Source organism: Oryx dammah, unplaced genomic scaffold (genome assembly GCF_014754425.2).
Source record: "Oryx dammah isolate SB20612 unplaced genomic scaffold, SCBI_Odam_1.1 HiC_scaffold_21, whole genome shotgun sequence".
Lineage (NCBI taxonomy): Eukaryota > Metazoa > Chordata > Mammalia > Artiodactyla > Bovidae > Oryx > Oryx dammah.
Genome location: NW_024070205.1, coordinates 23,546,298 through 23,568,318, shown reverse-complemented (window position 1 = coordinate 23,568,318; position 22,021 = coordinate 23,546,298). Strand labels below are relative to the sequence as shown.

The 22,021-nt window shown below is 37.6% G+C and overlaps 1 protein-coding gene across 3 annotated transcripts in view; it reads right to left on the bottom strand.

Moving 5' to 3' along the window:
* Window positions 1–22,021, bottom strand: part of COP1 (COP1 E3 ubiquitin ligase) — a 226,819-nt gene that overhangs the window by 188,514 nt on the left and 16,284 nt on the right. For all 3 annotated transcript variants that reach the window (XM_040263920.1, XM_040263922.1, XM_040263921.1), the window contains exons 2-3: window positions 12,202–12,261; window positions 2,807–2,904 (exon numbers count right to left, since the gene is read on the bottom strand). In XM_040263920.1, the coding sequence (XP_040119854.1) occupies window positions 2,807–2,904; window positions 12,202–12,261 (158 nt within the window). The remainder of the gene's footprint in view (window positions 1–2,806; window positions 2,905–12,201; window positions 12,262–22,021) is intronic.

The following is a 22,021-nucleotide window of genomic DNA, read 5'->3' as shown; positions in this document are numbered from 1 at the left end:
TTTAAAAAACTGTGATGATCCTAAATAAATAAAAAAAATATAAATGAAACTGAATCCCTGTCCTAGTAATAACTACCAGTGGCAATGGAACTAATTGAGAAGAACATCGCCACACATTAAGCAGCCACTTTCAATAAATTTTTATGTCTAATACTTTATAAAATTTGTACATATTTATTTGATCAAATGCATGTAGAATAATTACAAATCAGAAAAAATACATTCAAACGTTCAAAAGAAACTTCAAAGTCTGTAATTTCTATTTTCTGTTACAAAAAAGTATGACAGATTAATCAGTAAGAATTTCAAGCATGTGTGTGTGTGTGTGTGTATTTTTTGGCCACACTGTGCAGCATGTGGGATCCTAATTTCCCAACCAATGATTGAATCTGTGCCCCCTTGCATTGGAAGGGTGGAGGCTTAACCAGGGAACTCCCAGGGAAGTCCCAAAAATACATAATGACAAAATTATGTGGGCAATTTGCAATTTAAGCAGAAATTCAAAGGGACAAAATACAAAATTTCTCATTGTTAATGCAAAGTCTTTATTTTTGAAACAATGATAAGTATCAAATCACTAAACTATTCAGTTTCCACTAGATACATTAAAAAAAAAAGATAAACGTTTATTTTTAAATGACCATATTTATAATACTTTTTAAACTATATTCTTTACAAGCGCTAAAACTTACAAAGAAAAATCTGGATGCCAATTTAAATATGGCATCAATGTGAGAAGTACATCATTTTTCAGAATTTTAATGTGTCATCCAAGCAAAAAGGTTTGAAGATCTTTTTGAAAATGTGTAGCCCAGCCTCTAGCCATGACTCAAGTAAATGTAAAGCATTAAAAGTGAAGGATCCTAATCTATCAATAAAAATATTAGAATACCTCAGAATCATATAACTTACACTTACTTTATGATGCTCAAGAGGAAATCTGGTATTACTTTTAGAAGGCTCAACATTTTTCAAGTCCAGCGAAGAACTACAGGCATTATATATACCATGTGATCTCAAACTAAATCAATGGGAATAAATTGTTTTTTTTTTTTTCCAGTACAGAAAAAAACAAGTGATATACCATTTTCAGAAACAGATCTCAGTAGCTTCCTGAGTGCACAGGAACCTAAGGATCTGACTGTCACTGTACAAAGGTAAAGACTGGAAAGGGTGACAGGCAGTGAGACAGAAATATATCAGGATGAAATGTTATTTCTATGGCTGACATAAATACTCATACTGGAAGCTGCATTATAACTTAGACTTCAAATCTGGGCATAAAATACTTAATGCTTAAATTACCTAAAACCAAAATTCTTTACCCATATAAAGAGAAGATTAAAAACTAGATCATAATGAAGATAATGTCTAGCTAAGGAAATCAGTAATTATGACTTTACTATTCACTGAATGTATATATTTGAGAATATATAAACTATGAAATTAAATCTTAGTGTTAATATTTTCACATTCCTTCCGTATGGTATTCTCACTCTATTTAGAAATTTACATAAGCGAATTTCTAACTTATGGTCTCATTAAGGAATACTGCCTGAAATTTTTGGTAAATACCGAAATCTTAAGACCACTGATTTCCTTGCTGTATTTAACCATTCCAAAAGAAGGAGTAGTTTTCTAGAGTTATAAGAACTCAAAGAAACGTGATTCTAAAACTCATAAACTAGCATCAATCCATGTTTGTCCGTTCAAGGACAAAGACTTCTGCTTTGCAGGACTTCGGTTTCCCTAACTCAGCTCATGAAGTCCAGTCCCACAGAGCATCATCAGTCAGTATTTCTTCTTTTCCTAAGTTCATTCTCCTAGTTTGTCACAAGACTTTCTTTATCTAGAAGAGCTTGGTATTTCACCAGAAAATCATCAAAATATTTTCTTCAGGGTTCCTTTCTGCTATGCAATCATCCAATGATTTATTTTCCTTTATGAAAAGATATTGGAGTGCAGTAAAGAATCAAAGAGAAGAAAGGGTTGAAGTCAATGGAATTTTAGAACAGAAATAAAAAATGTAAAGCCATGGCTAAACAGGTTCCATGTCATGATTTAATATAGAACACCAAACAAATCAAACTGCAACTGAAGCACAGGGAGGTCAGAATCTATATATCCTTACCTCTAAGTATGATACACTTTAGAAAGAAGAATTATCCTTTCTGATATACAAAACCAATAGTGCCCTACTTCCTGCCTATCCACATCTGAAAATTAATCTTCCTTCACAAAAACTCAAACTGAAGACTTTCCACACTACCTAAGGCTTTTCAACATGTAAAATTTCTAGATTTTCCTAACTGGTCTCTGACTAGGTATTATTCCCAACTACTTACCATCTACCTTAAGGGTTCCCTATTTGTATCTGTCTTCTCCAGTCACCATTCCTCCCTCAAATGCTCCATATTCATGTCTTCCTTTCCCCAGTTTTCTTTTCAATTGTCTCCCTAGACTCTTGTTCCCTCATCCACGAGTCCTCATACTCAACTTTCCCCCCGCTTCCCATTCTCCATTAACTTTTCCCTCCACTGCTTCTGCCCCAAAACAGAATCAAGAATGCAGAACAAGATACAGAGACAGGGGTCTGGAACTCTGGTATTCTCCTACAGCCTCACATTCTACCTAGCTATCAATGTAATCAATGTCACAACCCAAGGAAGACAGGGGAAAGCACTCTGGTGACTAGGACAGAGAGATATGCTTACCTCTGCATTAGGTTCTCTAAATAAATGAGTGCTAGCACAACCTTTTGGGGACTGAATATTTTTAAATATTAAAAATCATTCCAAAGACTCACCCAAGAAATTAGGATACAGATGGTCAATATTATCCACAACATAGTTACACTTGGGACATCTATTATTATCCTCCAAACTCTGATGAATACACTTGTAGCTATTAACAAAGAAAAAATAAAATAGGCTTCATTAAATCAGTGACTAATTAGCAAACTGGTCACAAAATAATGCCTATTAGTTTTCTATTCCTCATTTTCAACATAAGTAATCTAGCAGTTATCAAGTTTATTTCAGCTTATACTTCTATATCATAAAAAGGTACACAGGACATTTATTAGATAATAGTATGTGAAAGTTATTTAAAAATAAACTCAAGTAACAAGCCTACAGGATATAATATTTTAAATGTAAGTTTATGCAATTTAAATGGTACATAACAATAGGAAAAAAAACAAAAGCCTACAATTTAGTTAAGCAAACAAACTGTGTTCTTGGAGTGCTGATATCCTTAATATAAGAAGAGCTCATTCAAATAAAAAGAAAATCAGAGAAGAACAGAAAAATCAACAAACCAAAAATTAGTCAATAAACATGGGAAACACCACCTTCACTAGGATGATAAAGTGACTTAAAATTATATACCTCCTTTTACCAATCAGAATAGAAAAATAAACAAAAGGCTATCAGAGTTAGGAGTACATGTACAAATGACTAATTTCATATGCTGTTGCAGGAAATTTAACTACCATAACTTTCTAGAAGACAAATTGTATGGAAAATTCTTAAGGCTGTGAAACCTCTTTGATGCAGTGATATTACTTCCTGGAGTTTATCTTTAGGAAATAAGCAAATATATATAAGTAGAAAAATTTTCAATTCAAAGTTATTTGTAAACAGCAAAATAAATTAGAAGCAACCAAAACATTAGGAAATTGACTACATAAATTTGTAAACATCAATCCAATGTATAGAGCCAATAAAAATCATAATATGTAACTATAAACCATGAAAAATAACTATTACAGGCCTGACTAGAGAAATAAGATTATGATAAAATTTTCCCTTCTCAGATTATTTATTTCTGTAATGCTTGGCTTTTGACAATTGTATACTGCCTTATAATAAAAACTTTGAAAATGTCATTCAACTAAATAGAAAAGAAATATCAAATTGACATTATGAAAATAATCATTACATTACTAGGGTTTCCCTGATAGCTTAGTTGGTAAAGAATCCACCTGCAATGCAGGAGACCCCAGATCGACTCCTGGGTCAGGAAAATCCACTGGAAAAGGGTAGGCTACTCACTTCAGTATTCTTGGGCTTCCCTTGTGGCTCAGCTGGTAAAGAATCCGCCTGCAATGCAGGAGACCTGGGTTCGATTCCTGGGTTGGAAAGAACCCCTGGAGAAGGGATCACTACCCACTCTAGTATTCTGGCCTGGAGAATTCCATGGACTATATAGTCCGTGGGGTTGCAAAGAGTCGAACACAACTGAGCGACTTTCACTATGTCACTGAATAAAAATAATCTTTAACACAGTGGATACAATTCCATTTCTGTTTTAAAAAATTGTGTATGTGTATATTTCTTTAAATTTTTTAATTTCATTAAATTGTAGTTGATTTACAATATTTTGTTAGTTTCACATGAGCAGCTTCAGATTCTTTTCCATTACAGGTTATTACAAGGTACTGAATATAGTTCTGTGAACTAAACAATGGTAAATCGTTGTTGTCTATTTTATATACAATGCTGTGTATCTATTAATCCCACACTCAATTTATCCCTCCCATCCCTTTTCCCTTTTGGTAACAATAAGTTGTTTTCTAGGCCTGTCAGTCTGTTTCTGTCTTATAAATAAGTTGTGTTATTTTTCTAGATTCAACTTATAAGTGGTATTTGTCTTTCTCTGCCTGACTTACTTCACTTGATCTCTAAGTCCACCCATGTTGCTAAAATGCCAATGTTTTATTTTAATGGCTGAGTAATATTCCACTGAATATATACCACATCTTCTTTATCAACTTATCATTGGTTGATGGATATTTCGGGTGCTTCCCTGTCTCAGCTACTGTAAATAGTGCTGCTATGGACATTTGAGTGCATGTATCTTTTTGAAGTAGCATTTTCTCAGGATATGTGCCTAGGAGTACGACTGTAGGATCATATGGTAACTCTGTTCTTAGTGTTTTCAGGAATCTCCAGACTGTTTTCCACAAGGCCTGCACCCATTTACCTTTCTACCAATAGTGGAGAAGGGTTCCTTTTTCTCCACACCCTCTCCAGCAATTACTTATTTGTAGACTTTTTGATGATGGCCATTCTGACCAATGTGAGATGATACTTACTGTAGTTCTGATTTTCATTTCTCTACTAATAAGCAATGTGGAGCATTTTACCACCCAATTGATGGCCCTCTATATGTCTTTTTGGAAAAATGTTTATTCAGGTATTCTGCCCATTTTTTAATTGGGCTGTATTTTTTTTTTTTTTTTTTGACACTGAGATTCATGATCTGCCTGTTTATTTTGGAAGTTAAGCCCTTGTTGGTCACATCATTTGCAAATATCTTCTCCCAGTCTGTATGTTGTTTTTTCATTTTGTTTATGGTTTCCTTTGCTGTGCAAAAGCATATGTTTGATTAGGTCCCATCTATTTATGCTTGCTTTTATTTTTTTATCTTTTGCCTTGGTAGACTGAACTAAGATAACATTAGTGTAACTTAGGTCAAAGAATGTTTGTCTACGCTTTCCTCTATAACTTTTATGGTACCATCTCTTATATTTAAGTCTGTAAGTCATTTTGAGTTTACTTTTGTGTATGGTATAAGGGAGTGTTCTAATTTCATAGATTCATATGCAGCTGTCCAGCTTTCCCAACACCACCTGCTGAAGAGACTGTCTTTTTTCCATTGTATAGTCTTGCTATCTTTGTTGGGATTAATTGACCATATGCATGTTTATTTCTGGGCTCTCTATGCTGTTCCATTGATCCATACACCTGTTTCTGTGCCACCATGCTGTTTTGATTACTGTAACTTTGCAGTACTGTCCAAAGCCTGGGAGGGTTATGCTTCTAGCTTTGCTATTTTTCCTCAGAATTGCTGTGGCAAGTCTAGGCCTTTTATGGTTCCATATAAATTTTAGGTTTATCTGTCCTAGCTCTGTGAAAAATGCCATGGATAATTTGATAGGGATCACATTAAATATGTAGATTGCTTTGGACAGTGTGGCCATTTTAACAGTATTAATTCTTCCAATCCAAAATATCTTTCCACATCTTTGTATCATCTTTCCTTTATCAATGCTTTATCATTCTCAGCATACAGCTCTTTCATTATCCTTTGTTGTTGCTGTTCAGTCATGTCTGACTCTTTATGACCCCATGCACTACAGTTTGGTTAAGTTTATTCCTAGGTATTTTAATTTCTTTAATGCAATTTTAAATGGGATTTTCTTGTTTTTACTTTCTCTTTCTGACATTTCATTGTCAGTGTAAAGAAACACAACAGACTCCTGAATACTTATCTTCTACCCTACTACTTTGCTGACTTCATTCATTAGTTCTAGTGGTTTTAGTCATAGCAATCAGACAAGAAAAAGAAATAAAAGGCAAAAGTAAAAGAAGAGGCAAAACTGTCATTGAATGCAGATGACACGATACTCTGTAAAAAAAAAAAAAATCCTAAAGACTCCACACCAAAACTGTGTGCATTTAAATGTGTACATTTAAAATAAATCAAAAAAGATGTTAACCATAATGTTAACAGTATGTGCCTCTGGGTCATTTAATTATGGGAAACTTTTTCTTTGGCAGTGTCTACAAGTTTCTACAGTAAATATGTACTGCTCCTAATAATCAGGAAAAAAAGTTACTTCTAAAATTTTATTAGAGTGATTTATGTATATGAAGATGATGCCTAAAAAAAGACAATATCTTTTTTTAACATTTTATTTTACATTGGAGTATAGTTGATTAACACTGTTGTGTTAGTTTCGGGTGAACAACAAATTCAATTACACATATATGTGTATCTACTCTTTTTTCAAATTATTTTCTCATTTAGCGTGTTATATAATATTGAACAGAGTTCCCTCTGCTATATGATAGGTCCCTGTTGGTTATCCACTGAGAGTACCTGTTTTATTCTGGGTCCAAATTGCTATAAATTTACTTCACCTTCATAAACCAAAGGAGATTTTTGTATCTGCCTACTTTCTTCCACCTTATCAAAACAAAAACCTACAACTATCAGGTTGCTCTGTTCTCATTATTATCTACTTTCTCATCTCACATTTGTTAATGGAAGCCAAGCAAAAGAGGAGGATGTGACAGAGAATCACTATAATGGTGGTCTTTGGCACAGCACAGGGACCTAGAGATTAAACATCTGGCATATAAAAGGTACTCACACAGTGAACAAATGACTCACACAGTGTTCCAGAAACAATATCATCACCCCGCCCCCTGCAACTATGACCAGGCTAGGAATACCATATTACCACAAGATAGATTCCATATAGGAGAAAAAACTTCCTACATGGAAATTTTAATGAAAGAAATAGTATTTTTTTTCATTTTAATGTTAAATTGCTTTTATTTTTATTGCAAGGGCAAAGCATAAAGAAGATATGCAAATACAACAGATTAAAAGTTCTAACATGGAAACATTTATAGTCTGCTTAGGGGAAAAGGAAATGAATTAATATTACCAGAATACTTGCCCACATGACAAGACTTAATCCTTACAAAAAAATAACAAAACTGCAGGGAATTCCCTGGAGGTCCAGTGATAAGAACTCTGCACTTTACTGCTGTGTCCCAGGTTACATCCCCGGTTGGGGAACTAAGATCCCACAGGCCACTCTGTGTGACCGTCAGGAAATAAAAGACACCTACATGTTCAAATAAAGCAAGTCAAGAAGGAGACAATCTGAGAAGGTTATTAAAGGTGGGAGACAGGGGCTGAAAGATAAGAAGGACATTTGGGGTTACAGCAAATAGCTTTTGAAAAGAAATGCCAGTTAGAAAATGAGCAAATAAAATGATTAGAATAAACTAAATTGTTAAGACAGAGAGTTTATAAATATAAAAATTGTTTCTGAATCCAGTAGAATATTCCCCTCTCCTTTCTTCAACCCCCAGATCATATCTCTTGTCATTAAGCTTATTACCATTCCATCCTCTCCCAGAAGGAAAAAAAGAAGTCTAGGACACAACCAGAAACAGAAGCTCAAATGACTTTTCTGCACTGTACTTCATAATACCCATCTAAACTGTAAAATTTAAATGTTTCAAATTACATCCCACTATACAAAAGTGCAGTGATAAGAAGATGCATCTGATTTATTTTATAACATCTACTACCTCACTACCACCTCAGGTAGATCCTCTCTAGTTTGAGAAACAGTAACTGTCTTATTCTGTACTTAACCTGTGTTTATGTCTCAGAGCAGCTATATTTGCTAATTAAAAGCAGAGATTTGTTTCATTTATCTCTCTACCCTCAATATCTAGCCTAATATCCCACTGAAGAGTTGGAACTCAATAAATGCTGAATACATGAAAAACCAGATATAAACAAAAAAAAGACATACTTCTGTTGCCTTCCGGGTCATATATAATACTCCAAGAAAGTTTAGGTACTTTCTCTTCTTTTGGAATCCACAACATTGCATTTGGACTTGTGTTGGTCAGGTAGACAGATGAATGAGAATGAATTAGAGTTACTGTGATAGGGCTTCTCAGGCAAGTTCTTTACCGGTAACTAGCATTGCCTGAGAAGCCCTATCACAGTAACTCTCATTCATTCTCATTCATCTATCTAAACTAGCAATCAAAATAGGTGAGCATAAAGAGATAAGAAGGATATATATATTTGGGGTCCACCTGAGAAGTTTTCAATAGCTACGCACACTGCAACTCTTAAAAAAACTTAGTACCACAGTGTGCTGACAGAAATGGTTACCTGTGTTCCCTAATAAGCATAGATCTGATCACAAAGAATGACTATTTCTTCACAGATGTATATAATTGTTCTGTTTCTCCTATTAAGTGCTTACCTACCTACAAAATATAATAGATTTTTCTGTCTGAGTCAACAGGGATGAATAGATAAAGAAAAGTGAGTAATTAGAAAATTCTCAAAAAAGAAGGGGGTACAGAAAGAACAATTAGTACCAGTGGTTGTATGTAACAACCTGGTACTAGTAAAGTACAAGATGGTCGATTAGTCAAAAGTCCCAACAGACAAACTGACCCTCAGGCTTGATCACAGGTATGCTGTGATGACAACAGAGGGACCCTATTAATTATAACTAATTTTTAATAAAGCAAAATAGTAAATCAGCCATTGGTATACATGAGGTCAGAGAAGCAGGGGACAGTGGACAACCTGGAGAACGCAAGGGGGAAAGAGAAGGAACAAGCCTTATCTCTATACCATACAGAAGCCAGTTTTTTAAAATGATGTCACTAAGTTTAAGTTAGACTATAGCTAACATTAATAGCAGATTCACTGTGAAGTGGGAATGAATAAAGAGAAAGAACTTCCTGCTTTATGGTCTCCAACATGTTACTAGGAAAGACTTATCATTTATAAGTTGGACCAGGGATAAACAGTTAATGTGACTCAATTTGATTTAGTGTTAATAATCTGGATTGAGCCTTCAAGTGGAATACAGCTTGACTCCAGGTTACCAGCCCAAGGGTTCAAGTTAGCAAAGAGTTGATACAATAGGCTACTGTTCATGACTAAAGTTCCATAGGCCTCACATAATAGATAAGGTAAATAATTATGAGCTTTTGCTTTAAACAAAAGTGCAAAATATTTAGGGGCTTCCCTTGTGGCTCAGTTGGTAAAGAATCTGCTTACAATGCAGGATACCCAGGTTCAATTTCTGGGTTGGGAAGATCCCTTGGAGAAGAAAATGGCAACCCACTTTAGTATTCTTGCCTGGAGAATCCCATGGACTATAGCCTGCTAGGCTCCTCTGTCCATGGCATTGCAAGAGGTGGACATGACTTAGCAACTAAACCACCATCACCACAAAATATTTCATAGTTTATCAAGCCTGGGACTGGGATTGTCAGACTCCAGGTTTATTGGCTCCTGCCAATGGTATTATCTCTGCCCTACCAAAAACTGCTCTCTGATAGGTATTTTAAAACATAATCACATCAGAGTGTAACACAGTAACTTGAACTGTAACAAGGATCTAAACTTTATTTTTATTTGAAAGACAAAAAGGGTATTTAAGAAACCAATGGGGCTTCCCAAAAATGACCTAAAGACATATCATGAAGATTACAGGACTCACTGAAAACAGTAGGACTGTCTAGTTACAAAGTCAATCAGTAATTTATTATATTTCACAACTTAGTGAAACAAGATCTCTGAACTGATTTAGCAGACTCTTAAGCTTTTTTTTAATGCCACAGTAAATTATAAGTTAGAGAAGGGCAGTTAGGAAAAATGAAAACCTCACCTTACAATCTGTTTTCACACTTCCCTTTCAAATCTGTGAAAGAAGAAGAGGTGACGAGACACGAAGACAATGGGGTTGAGGGTTGGAGAGCAGCAGCAGAAGATAGGCTGAATGACTTGAAAAAGGTAAATTTTAGACCCAGAACCCAGAACTAGATTCCTGGCCCATCAACTTCAAGACGTTGCTCTTTCAGCTTTACATCAGGATGCTCAACTAAGGGCTATTTTGTCTCCTAAGGGATATCTGGCAATGTCTGAAGACATTTTCGCTTGCTACAACTGGGAGCAAAATGGTTGCTACTGGGTTGTTAACGAAGCAGGTATACCTGTTGGGTATATTAGAACACAACAGAAATATTAAATAAACGGTGTAAATAATTTAGGGAGATGATTGCAAGTAGAATATATCATCTCGAGTCAAACAGGTAAATAAATAAACTAAAGGAGTTAAACGTACAGAAATTACATACTCATTAGGATGACAGCTATTTAAAAAAAAGAAAAAGAACCAAACCAGAAAATAACAAGTACGGAGAGGATGCAGACAAACTGGAACCCTTGTGCACTGTTGAGGAGAATGTAAAATTGTCCTGCAGGCAGGAAAAACAGTGCGGCGGTTCCACAGAAGATTAAATACAGATTCACCACATGATCCAGTAACTCTGCTTCCAGGTAAACACCTGAAAGAACTGAAAGCAGGATTTCAAAAAGCTAGTTATACATCAGTGTTCAAAGCAGCATTATTAACCACGGTTTCCACAGATGAAAGCAACGCCAGTGTCCACAGAGAGATGAACGCACGAAGTATGATACGTGCAGTCATCCCTCGGTATCCACAGGAAATTGCTTCCAGGACCTCCAAGGATCCAAAATCCAAGGATGCTCAAGTCCCTTACACAAAATAGAACAGTATTAGCATATAGCTTACTGTACATCCTCCTGTGTACTTTAAATCATCTCTAGATCACTTATAATATCTAATATGATGTAAATACTATGGAAATAGTTGCCAGTGAGCTGCAAATTCAAGTTTCTTTTTTTAGAATTTTCTGGAATTTTTTTCCCAAATACTTCTGAACCCTAGTTGGTTGAACCCACAGATGCTGAACCTGCAGATATGTAGGGCCAACTGTACATGCAGTTAAATGTCATTGGGCCTCAGAAAGGAAGGAGACTGTGACACAGGCCACAGGATGGATGAGGCCGGAGCAACTGTGCTGAGTGCCATGAGCCAGTCACAAAACAGATGCTGGTTGACTCCACTTACATGAGGTATCCAGGGTAGTCAAAACGCACAGAAGTAGAATGGTGACTGGCAGAGGTTGCGGGGAGAGGGACATGGGGACTTGTTCAATAAGGATAGTTTCTGTTTTGCAAGATGAAAACATTCTGGAGACTGACTGCACAACAATGTGAACAATATTCAACATTACTCACTTAAAAACGTAAATTTTATGATATGTGTATTTCATCACAACTGAAATTCTTTCAAAATACACAAATTTATGTGACATATAACCTAAAGAAGCACTGAGCACAGTGTTAAAGGACCAGAAAATTTTAATCCTCTAATATCCTTTTTCAATGACCTGCTAGCCTGCTTTAATGACCCTCACATCTGACCCTCAGGAGTGAGTTAAAAGTGTTTCATGCTTCATCCTGATACCCAGCAGCCTCCAGTTTCCTAAAACAGCAGTCAAAGCTCTTTAAACAATTAATAAACCCAGAAGTTTATTAATTATAATTTCATATTTGATTTCATGGTAACTCAAAGTATTTATTTCTCAGAAACTATACCATTAACCATGTTTGCCTTGAGACATCAAATCTATAAAGACATATCAGTCTAGGAAATATGATTCAAAATAACCAACAGTAACTATAAAAATGCAACTTCTCACTGGCTATATTTACACACAAGTTAAAAACTCCCAGAAGACAATTTCACTAAATAAATCATCTTACCAAAAGCTGTGACCACACTTCGTCATATATGCTTCCTCGATCATATCAAAGCAGATGGGGCTAAAAACAAATAGAAAAATAATTAATACATTTAAGTAATTACAAATTGGAAAAAGTCATAACAGTATCAACAAAATTATATTTCAGTACACAGGTAAATCTTCAAACTTTTTACTGATGAGAGATGAAATTTCTACTGGGCTGAATGAACTTCAGTGGATTGCTGATAATAATAATTTGTGGGCCATCAAGTTCTAAGATGAATGAAATGAATAATTTAACTGACCCCAATATTTTAACTTGCCCATAACTTTTTACAGTGTGGTGCAATCACAAAAGTAAATAAGTTCTACCATCTTTTCGATCATCCCTGGTACCAGACAGAAGACCTACTCATCTAAATGTGCTTTTATTTTCTATCTCAAAGAAAACTAATTTCCTGAGTGATAAATTTACAGTTACAATTTCAATATCTCTTCCAGGCAGTGAAGATGCTAATGATAACTAATACTTAACACAAGCTATGCATGTCCACTTAAATAATGACATATATTAACTCAATCCTTTATAGATAAGGAAATCAACACAAGTGATGTTAAAAGTCACAGAGCTAGGAAGTAAAACACCCAAATTTTCAAACTGAAGTGCATGTTCTCAACCACTATTCTATTCTACTTTCATATACGATAAGTTAAATATCAAGTCACACCAACTATGCCACATGTTCTGGCCAAGGAAAGGTGGTTATCGATCTCTTGAGAGGATAGTCTACCAAAAATATGCAAAGCCTTACAAAAAGCAATTTCCCTTTATCCTTCCCAGTTCTTCCTTCCAAAAGCTCCATGAAGTCTCCAGAGATACAACAGCCATCTTGTGATCATAAAGACAACAACTATAGGCTAAGAACACAGGATATGAGTTCCTTGGTAACATTCTTCAGCAGCTGCATCAGCCATGAATTGTCTCTCTCTGGACTTCACATTACACGAGAAAAGCAAATCCTCACTTGCTTAAGCCAATATTTATTGAGTTTTCTGTCACTGGTATACAAATCCAGTCCTTACTGATGATACATGACAATTAAACTGCAAATGAAAATTTATCCAGTCCCTTCAAGAAAAGTTTCCTGGGCATAAGTACCATCTTAAAATGTGAGATTTTAAGTAAGTTATAAAGAAAGTCTCAGTGTCGCACAAGCTCGGCGCTTCATCACCTATTGTATCCTGGCAAAGACTGCACTGGATTTGTCAAGTCTTTACTGTTCCAGACTCAGAAGAAGGAGAAATCTCTTAAATGTGGGGATTCGGCAGTTCTTTTGGAACAAAGTCCATCTTGCTCCGTCTGATGAAGAAGGAAGAGGGGTAGGAGTCCCTCCTGAGGACACATGGATGAGCTGCCCAGGGTGCTCTGTGATCCCAGTCTGTGACTGAAGGATGCGGAAGAGCAGATCTGGGATAGACAAATTTTATTTTACACTGGTAAAGCTGGTCACTGGATGCTCAAGCAGGTATCTTAAGGCCATTTTTTTTTTTACAGGTAGAAATATTTACTCATTACATATGAACAGTATATAGCTTTCAAATTTTAACATTTTTTTAATTAATTAATTTGGGTCTTCATGGCTGCACACAGACTTCTCCTTGCGGTGGCTTCTCTTCTTGCAGAGCACAGGCTCTGGAGTCCGGGCTCGGTAGTTGTGGCAGACAGGCCCACTAGCACCACAGTATGCGGAATCTTCCTGGACTAGGGATCAAACCCATGTCTCCCGCATAGGTAGGCTGACTCTTATCCACTGTACCACCAGGAAAGTCCTAAAATTTTAACATTTTGAATACTTCAAACCTCACAATTATTAAGATAACCTATTATGAATCATATTCTACTTTTTAATCTTCCAGTTTTCTAAGCCCATCTCTTAGCATTCAAACTCCAAAAAGAGTGAAAATTATCTTTCTTGAGTGGACTATATATAGTTTTATTAGTAAGAAAAAGGAAGAGTTGTGAGTAATTCTCTTAATCTTAGAAAAGGCTGAGTCAAAGAATTATAGAATGACTTTGAAGAACAGATCTTCCTTTTGTTTATAAAGATCTCTTGAGGTCTACTTCAGCCCCTGAGCCTGGAATCTTCAAATCACTTGTGTTCTACCGTTTCTCACAATTACCACTGACTCCTTGATTTCTCTGGTCACTAAGGCATACCTTTTCTTTCCTCCTTTTTTCTCTCTTTTTCTTTTTGTTTCTTTTCCCCAATTTTTTTTTCTTTTCTCTTGGTCATGCTACGCAGCAAGCGGGATCTTAGTTCCCTGACCAGAGAGCAAAACTGTGGCTCCTGCAATGGAATCATAGAGTCCTAATGACTGGACTGCCAGGGAATTCCCAACTCTCAGCTCTGCCCAATTTCAATAGGCAAAAACATCCTCAGGGTAGGTTTTGGGGAAAACTGTAAACGAACAGCTTAGAACTCCTTCTACTCTGCCTATCAACAGCATCCAAAGACAGTGAGCTAGAAGACCCAAGCATAAGTACAAACATAGCAAGTATATGAACTGGCAGACAAGCTAAACATTATAACGATATCTGAAATTTTATGCAGCCCCCAAATCCTTATACAGACCCCCCAAAATGTTTAGGGACCCTCTCAAACTTTTTACGGACATCTGACACAGTGGCAACATCAAAAACAAGGAAGAAATCACAAATGGATTAAAGCCCCTGCTGTTACCATTCATGCCTCCTGTACCACCATAAAACAGCAATTCTTGTAAATCAACATGGAAAGAAATTCCAACAGAAAAAATGGGAAAGGATATCAATTCCTAATTCACAGGAAGGGAAGACTCACTATTTTTCAAGTATATAGAAAGATGTTCTGATTCAGTAGTAATCAAAATATGTAAATTCAGATGATAAGAAAACATGTTACCTCCATTAAATCATTAGAAAATTAGAATACCAAGTATATTAGGGAGGATATGGAAAAACAAGAATTTTCATGAAGAGACATCTGGCAAAGCAACCTACACTGAATTTTCATATCCTTATTAGCCAGTAATCCCACTCCTGTGATTTGTACGTAGGTATGCGAAGGGTCGGACACGACTGAGTGACTTCACTTTGACACTTTGACACAACATAAAAGAAAGCTGAGCGCCGAAGAATTGATGCTTTTGAACTGTGGTGTTGAGGAAGACTCGTGAGAGTCCTTTGGACTGCAAGGAGATCCAACCAGCCCATTCTAAAGGAGATCAGTCCTGGGTGTTCTTTGGAAGGGATGATGCTAAAGCTGAAACTACTTTGGCCACCTCATGCGAAAAGTTGACTCATTGGAAAAGACTCTGATGTTGGGAGGGATTGGGAGCAGAAGGAGAAGGGGATGACAGAGGATGAGATGGCTGCATGGCATCACCGACTCGATGGAAGTGAGTTTGAGTGAACTCCGGGAGTTGGTGATGGACAGGGAGGCCTGGCGTGCTGCCCTTCATGGGGTCACAAAGAGTCGGACACGACTGAGTGACTGAACTAAACTGAACACAACATAAAAATATACACATTCAGCATGTGTGTACATATAGGTAAATACACATATACATGTGTTTACATTTGTGTGTGTATGTGTGTTTATGAAGCTAAGAGAAAAATACCCCCATCCGTCAATGGGGAATACCTTTGAGGATACTTTTCCAATCCCAAAGAAAGGCAATGCCAAAGAATGCTCAAACTACCGCACAGTTGCACTCATCTCACACACTAGTAAAGTAATGCTCAAAATTCTCCAAGCCAAGCTTCAGCAATATGTGAACCGTGAACTTCCAGATGTTCAAGCTGGGTTTAGAAAAGGCAGAGGAACCAGAGATCAAATTGCCAACATCTGCTGGATCATTGAAAAAGCAAGAGAGTTCCAGAAAAAACATCTATTTCTGCTTTACTGACTATGCCAAACCCTTTGATGACTGTGTGGATCACAATAAACTGGAAAATTCTTCAAGAGATGGGAACACCAGACCACCTGATCTGCCTCTTGAGAAACCTGTATGCAGGTCAGGAAGCAACAGTTAGAACTGGACATGGAATAACAGACTGGTTCCAAACAGGAAAAGGAGTACGTCAAGGCTGTATATAGTCACCCTGCTTATTTAACTTATATGCAGAGTACATCATGAGAAACGCTGGGCTGGAAGAAGCACAAGCTGGAATCAAGATTGCCAGGAGAAATATCAATAACCTCAGATATGCAGATGACACTACCCTTATGGCAGAAAGTGAAGAGGAACTAAAAAGCCTCTTGATGAAAGGGAAAGAGGAGAGTGAAAAAGTTGGCTTAAAGCTCAACATTCAGAAAATTAAGATCATGGCATTTGGTCCCATCACTTCATGGGAAATAGATGGGGAAACAGTGGAAACAGTGACAGACTTTATCTTTTTGGGCTCCAAAATCACCGCAGATGGTGACTGCCGCCATGAAATTAAAAGACGCTTACTCCTTGGAAGAAAAGTTATGACCAACCTAGATAGCATATTGAAAAGCAGAGACGTTACTTTGCCGACTAAGGTCCATCTAGTCAAGGCTATAGTTTTTCCTGGGGTCATGTATGGATGCGAGAGTTGGATTGTGAAGGAGGCTGAGCTCCGAAGAATTGATGCTTTTGAACTATGGTGTTGGAGAAGACTCTTTAGAGTCCCTTGGACTGCAAGGAGATCCAACCAGTCCATTCTGAAGATCAGCCCTGGGATTTCTTTGGAAGGAATGATGCTAAAGCTGAAACTCCAGTACTTTGGCCACCTCATGCGAAGAGTTGACTCATTGGAAAAGACTCTGATGCTGGGAGGGATTCGGGGCAGGAGGAAAAGGGGATGACAGAGGATGAGATGGCTGGATGGCATCACCGATTCTACAGACGTGAGTCTGAGTGAACTCCGGGAGTTGGTGATGGACAGGGAGGCCTGGCGTGCTGTGATTCATGGGGTCACAAAGATTCGGACACAACTAAGCGACTGAATTGAACCTGAGGATACTTGCAACAAACTGGATACTTTTTACAGTAGGGAATTAGAGGCAGCCTTTACGATCAAAATTACTAGAATGGAGAAATAAAAATGTGCTTAGATACATACTAGAAAACAACATGAAACCGTCAAAAGCAATGAATCAAAGATACAGGGAGCATCATGACTGGATATTTCGTCAAGTGAAAACAGAAATGAAAATAAGATCTGTGACACAATATGATTCACATAAAATTAAAACACAAAAATATGTTTCACAGGTACACATAAATTCAAAAACACATATAAACCACATTAGAAAACCAAGAGAAGAGGTTAGGAAAATAAGAAATTAAGTAGGGAGAGGAATATAAAACCTTATTCGACAGTATCTAAAAATGACATCAATGGTAAGATGTACCATTATATGCAACTAAAAAAGAAACAACTGCTAATTAAAGACTTCTTTATCAGTTAGGAATTTTACCCTTTTCTAAAAAGCTCTTTTAGATTTAAGTTTTATCATACATCAGTCTTGTGGAAAACACACACACACACTTATAATTAGGTTTTCCAACAAATTATCATTCTTCAGGGTTTAACTTTTCTGAATCACTTTTTTACTAAGTCACTGATATCCAGATTTTTCCACATAATACTTTCCATTTCTGTAGTGAAGTATCATTTACTAGGAGAATTCATAATGGAACTAAAAGCTGTTGTTCCTGCGACTGTAAGCCAAGTTTACATTCAGTCAGATCACCTACATCTGACTCCAGCTTTAGGAATGTTGCTAAACATGTCTAATTCACCAAATTCTAATCTGTTGAGGCAGGCATTTTCTCTGTTGACATATCCGTGTGAAATGACAGCTACCTCCAAGAATTATTTTTTTTTAATTCCATCATCTACAACACATAACCCAATTTTCAAATATGCCAAAGAATAAATGAAGGAAAAACTAGAATCAAAGCATATGACAAAGTGAAACAAAGTAAAAGAGGAGCCTTGGGCTGGTTAATGAACAAGGTGAAACACGATTAGGTTACTCTGGACTTGAGGTCAAAATTTAAATGAAGCAGGCTTACCCTCTTACTATACACACTTAGAAACTGGCTGGTGGTCGGGGAGGTTGCGGGGGGTCGGGGGTGGGATGGGCAGCAGGGAGAATAAGTAAACCAACTGCTTTTAGGCACTGGACACTAAGCAACACAGTACTGAGATCTCTGAGGAAAGCGGACAGAAGAAACGAACGCTACCATAGATTCAGCTCGTTGCCTTAAAGAGAAAGCTTCCCAGGCCCAAGAAGGGAGACCACAAGCAGAGCACCACTATCTCGCTGGAACGAGAAAGAGGAAAGAGTTTACAAGACAGGACACCCAGGAAGGAGCTACAAGAAAAATCCGAAAAAAATCTATATAGCATTCTCATCAGATCCACTGTTGAATACTAGTCACATGTGCCCAAGGTGAAAATGCCACAAGACCACAATCCTAGAGACAAAGGATAATTTCCATGGGCTGATTAACACATGAAATACAAGTTGAGAAAAGCAGCAGCAAAATCAGATGTCAACAGACATTCAGTTCAGTTCAGTTCAGTCACTCAGTCGTGTCTGACTTTTTGCGACCCCATGAATTGCAGCATGCCAGGCCTCCCTGTCCATCACCAACTCCCGGAGTTCACTCAGACTCACATCCATTGAGTCGGTGATGCCATCCAGCCATCTCATCCTCTGTCATCCCCTTCTCCTCCTGCCCCGAATCCCTCCCAGCATCAGAGTCTTTTCCAATGAGTCAACTCTTCGCATGAGGTGGCCAAAGTACTGGAGTTTCAGCTTTAGCATCATTCCTTCCAAAGAAATCCCAGGGCTGATCTCCTTCAGAATGGACTAGTTGGATCTCCTTGCAGTCCAAGGGACTCTCAAGAGTCTTCTCCAATACCACAGTTCAAAAGCATCAATTCTTCAGCGCTCAGCTTTCTTCCCAGTCCAACTCTTATATCCATACATGATCACTGGAAAAGCCAAGTTAAAACACGAAGAGAAACAGAAAACACAGCATCTATGGGCTGTGGATCAGTATCAAATCAATCAAAATAAACATAAGATGACACTGACTGAAGTTCATTTTAAAATAACAACAACAACAAAAAAGACACCACACCACATATCCAAGAAGTTCAGAAAACTCCAAGTAGAATTTAAAACAATAACAACAAAAAAAACACCCTGATACATACACTGCATTTAAACCAATAAAAGCAAAATGAAGAGAAAATCTTGAAGGCAGTCACAGAAAAAAGACACACCACATATAGAGGAACAAAACTAAGAGTACAGCAGAGTTCTCATCAGAAACTATACCAGCCAACAGAGTCTGGAGAGCTTCTGGACTGGTGGTGGCCTGGGGAGAATGGCACACTTGGAGAGGGCACGGAAGCTCTGCGCCCTTTCCCTGTACCTTGTTCTATGCATCTTTCCCATCTGGCTGTTTCTGAGTTATATCCTTTAATATTAAACCAATAATATGGTCATTATTCCAACTTTCAGAGGTGATGGATCATCTACGTAGTGGGAACTGGTTGGTTGCTGCAGTACTCCATACAGGAAGCATCTGTTCAAGTCTTTTGCCCATTTAAAAAACTGGTTGGGGAAAACAGCCAAGATGGTGGAGTAGAAAGATACTGAGCTCACCTTACTGCATGTGCACACCAAAATCATAACAATATGCAAAACAATTATCACTGCAAATGACTGAAATCTACCAGAAAAAAAAAAATCTACAACTAAAGACATAAAGAAGTAACCACATCGAGACCATTAGGAGGGACAGACCTGCAATATAATCAAATCCTATACCTCCCAGGTGGGTGACCCACAAACTGGAGACTAATTATATAACAGAGGTTCTGCCACAGGAGGAGTGAGAGTTCTGAGCCCCAGGTCAGCCCCTGCAGCTCAGGGGTCCAACACCAGGAAAAAGAGCCCCCACAGGCTTTGGCTTTGAAGGCCAGCAGGGCTTGACTGCAGGAGCTCCACTAGACTGGGGAAAATGGAGACATCACTCTTAAAGTGAAGTGTAGTGAAGTCGCTCAGTCGGGTCTGACTCTGCGATCCCATGGACTGTAGCCTGCAAGGCTCCTCTGTCCATGGGATTTTCCAGGCAAGAATACTGGAGTGGGTTGCCATTTCCTTCTCCAGGGGAAACTCTTAAAGGGTGCACACAAAATCATACACCCAACAGGACCAAGGGTAAAAGCAATAATCTGACAGGAGCCTGGGCCAGACCAACCTGCTGATCTCAGATGGTCTTCGGGAGAAGCAGGGGGCCACGGCAGCCCACCCTGGGGGCTTTGGAGACATTCTGGCACCAAGACCTTGCCCCGCTTATCAACTGTAGGCTCCAGGCTCCTGTATTCCTCAAGCCAAACAGGAAACTGGGTAGGGACACAGGCCCACCAATCAGCAGACAAGCTGCCTAAGACTCCTGCCTCGACATACCCCTAGACACTGCACTGCAAACAGAGGGCCAAGTCCCAGTTCTACCCATGAGAGGTGAGGCATTGGACCCTCCCGCCATAATGGGGCACAAGCCTTTAGACCAGCCTCACCCTTCAGGGGGCAGACACCATAAACAAGAAAACTATATTTCCATAGACCAAGTCTGCAAAGGTAGGTCAGACACTACCTGGGACCCAGTGACAAGAAGGGAGGGCACAAGACATTTCCTACAAAGAGCCACTTCTCCAAGATGGAGAATATGGTTTAAATGACCATACTACTCAAGATAATCTGGATTCAATGCAGACCCCTATTAAATTATCAATGACATTTTTCATAGAGAAAAATTTACATTTGTATGGAAACACAAAAGACCCTAAATAGCCAAAACAATCTTGAGAAAGAAGAACAGAGTAGGAGGACTCATGCTCTCTGACTTCAGGGTACACTATATAGTGACAGTAATCAAAACAGTATGGTACGGGCACTAAAACAGACATACAGATCAATGAAACAGGACAGAAGGCCCAGAAATAAACCCACGACCTTATGATCATTCAATCCATGACAAAGGAGGTAAGAACATACAATGGAAAAAATACAGTCTCTTCAATAACTGTTGCTAGGGAAATTGTACATGTGAAAGAATGAAAGCAGAACATTCTCTAACACTACAAACAAAAATAAACTCAAAATGGATTAAAGACCTAAATGTGAGACAGAATACTAAAAATCTCTTAAAGGAAAACACTCTTTGACATAAACTGTAGCAAGATTTTTTTTGGATCTGTCTCTGAGGAAAACTGAAAGTCAAAACAAGAATAAAGAAATGGGACTTAAGTCAAACTTATATGGTTTTGCACAGCAAAGAAAACCATCCAAAATGAAAAGACAACCTACAGACTGGAAGAAAATATTTGCAAAGGATGCTATCAACAGGGGATTAATATCTAAAACAGACAACTCATGCAATTCAATATTTTTTAAAAAATTTAAAAATGGGCAGAAGACCTAAACAGACATTTCTCCAAAGAAGACATACAGGTGGCCAAGAGGCACATGAAAAGATGAAAAGATGCTCAATACCGCTAATTATTAAGAGAAATGCAAATCAGAACTACTATGAGGTATCACAACAGAATGGCCATCATTAAACAGTCCACAAAAATAAATGCTGCAGAGAAAAAGGAACCCTCCTACACTGTAGGTGGGAATGTAAATTTTGCAGCCTGTTTTTTGATGGTAAACAGTCTGAAAGTTCCTTAAAAACTAAAAATAGTTACCACATGATCCTGCAATCCCACTCCTGGGCATATATTCAGATAAAACTCTAAT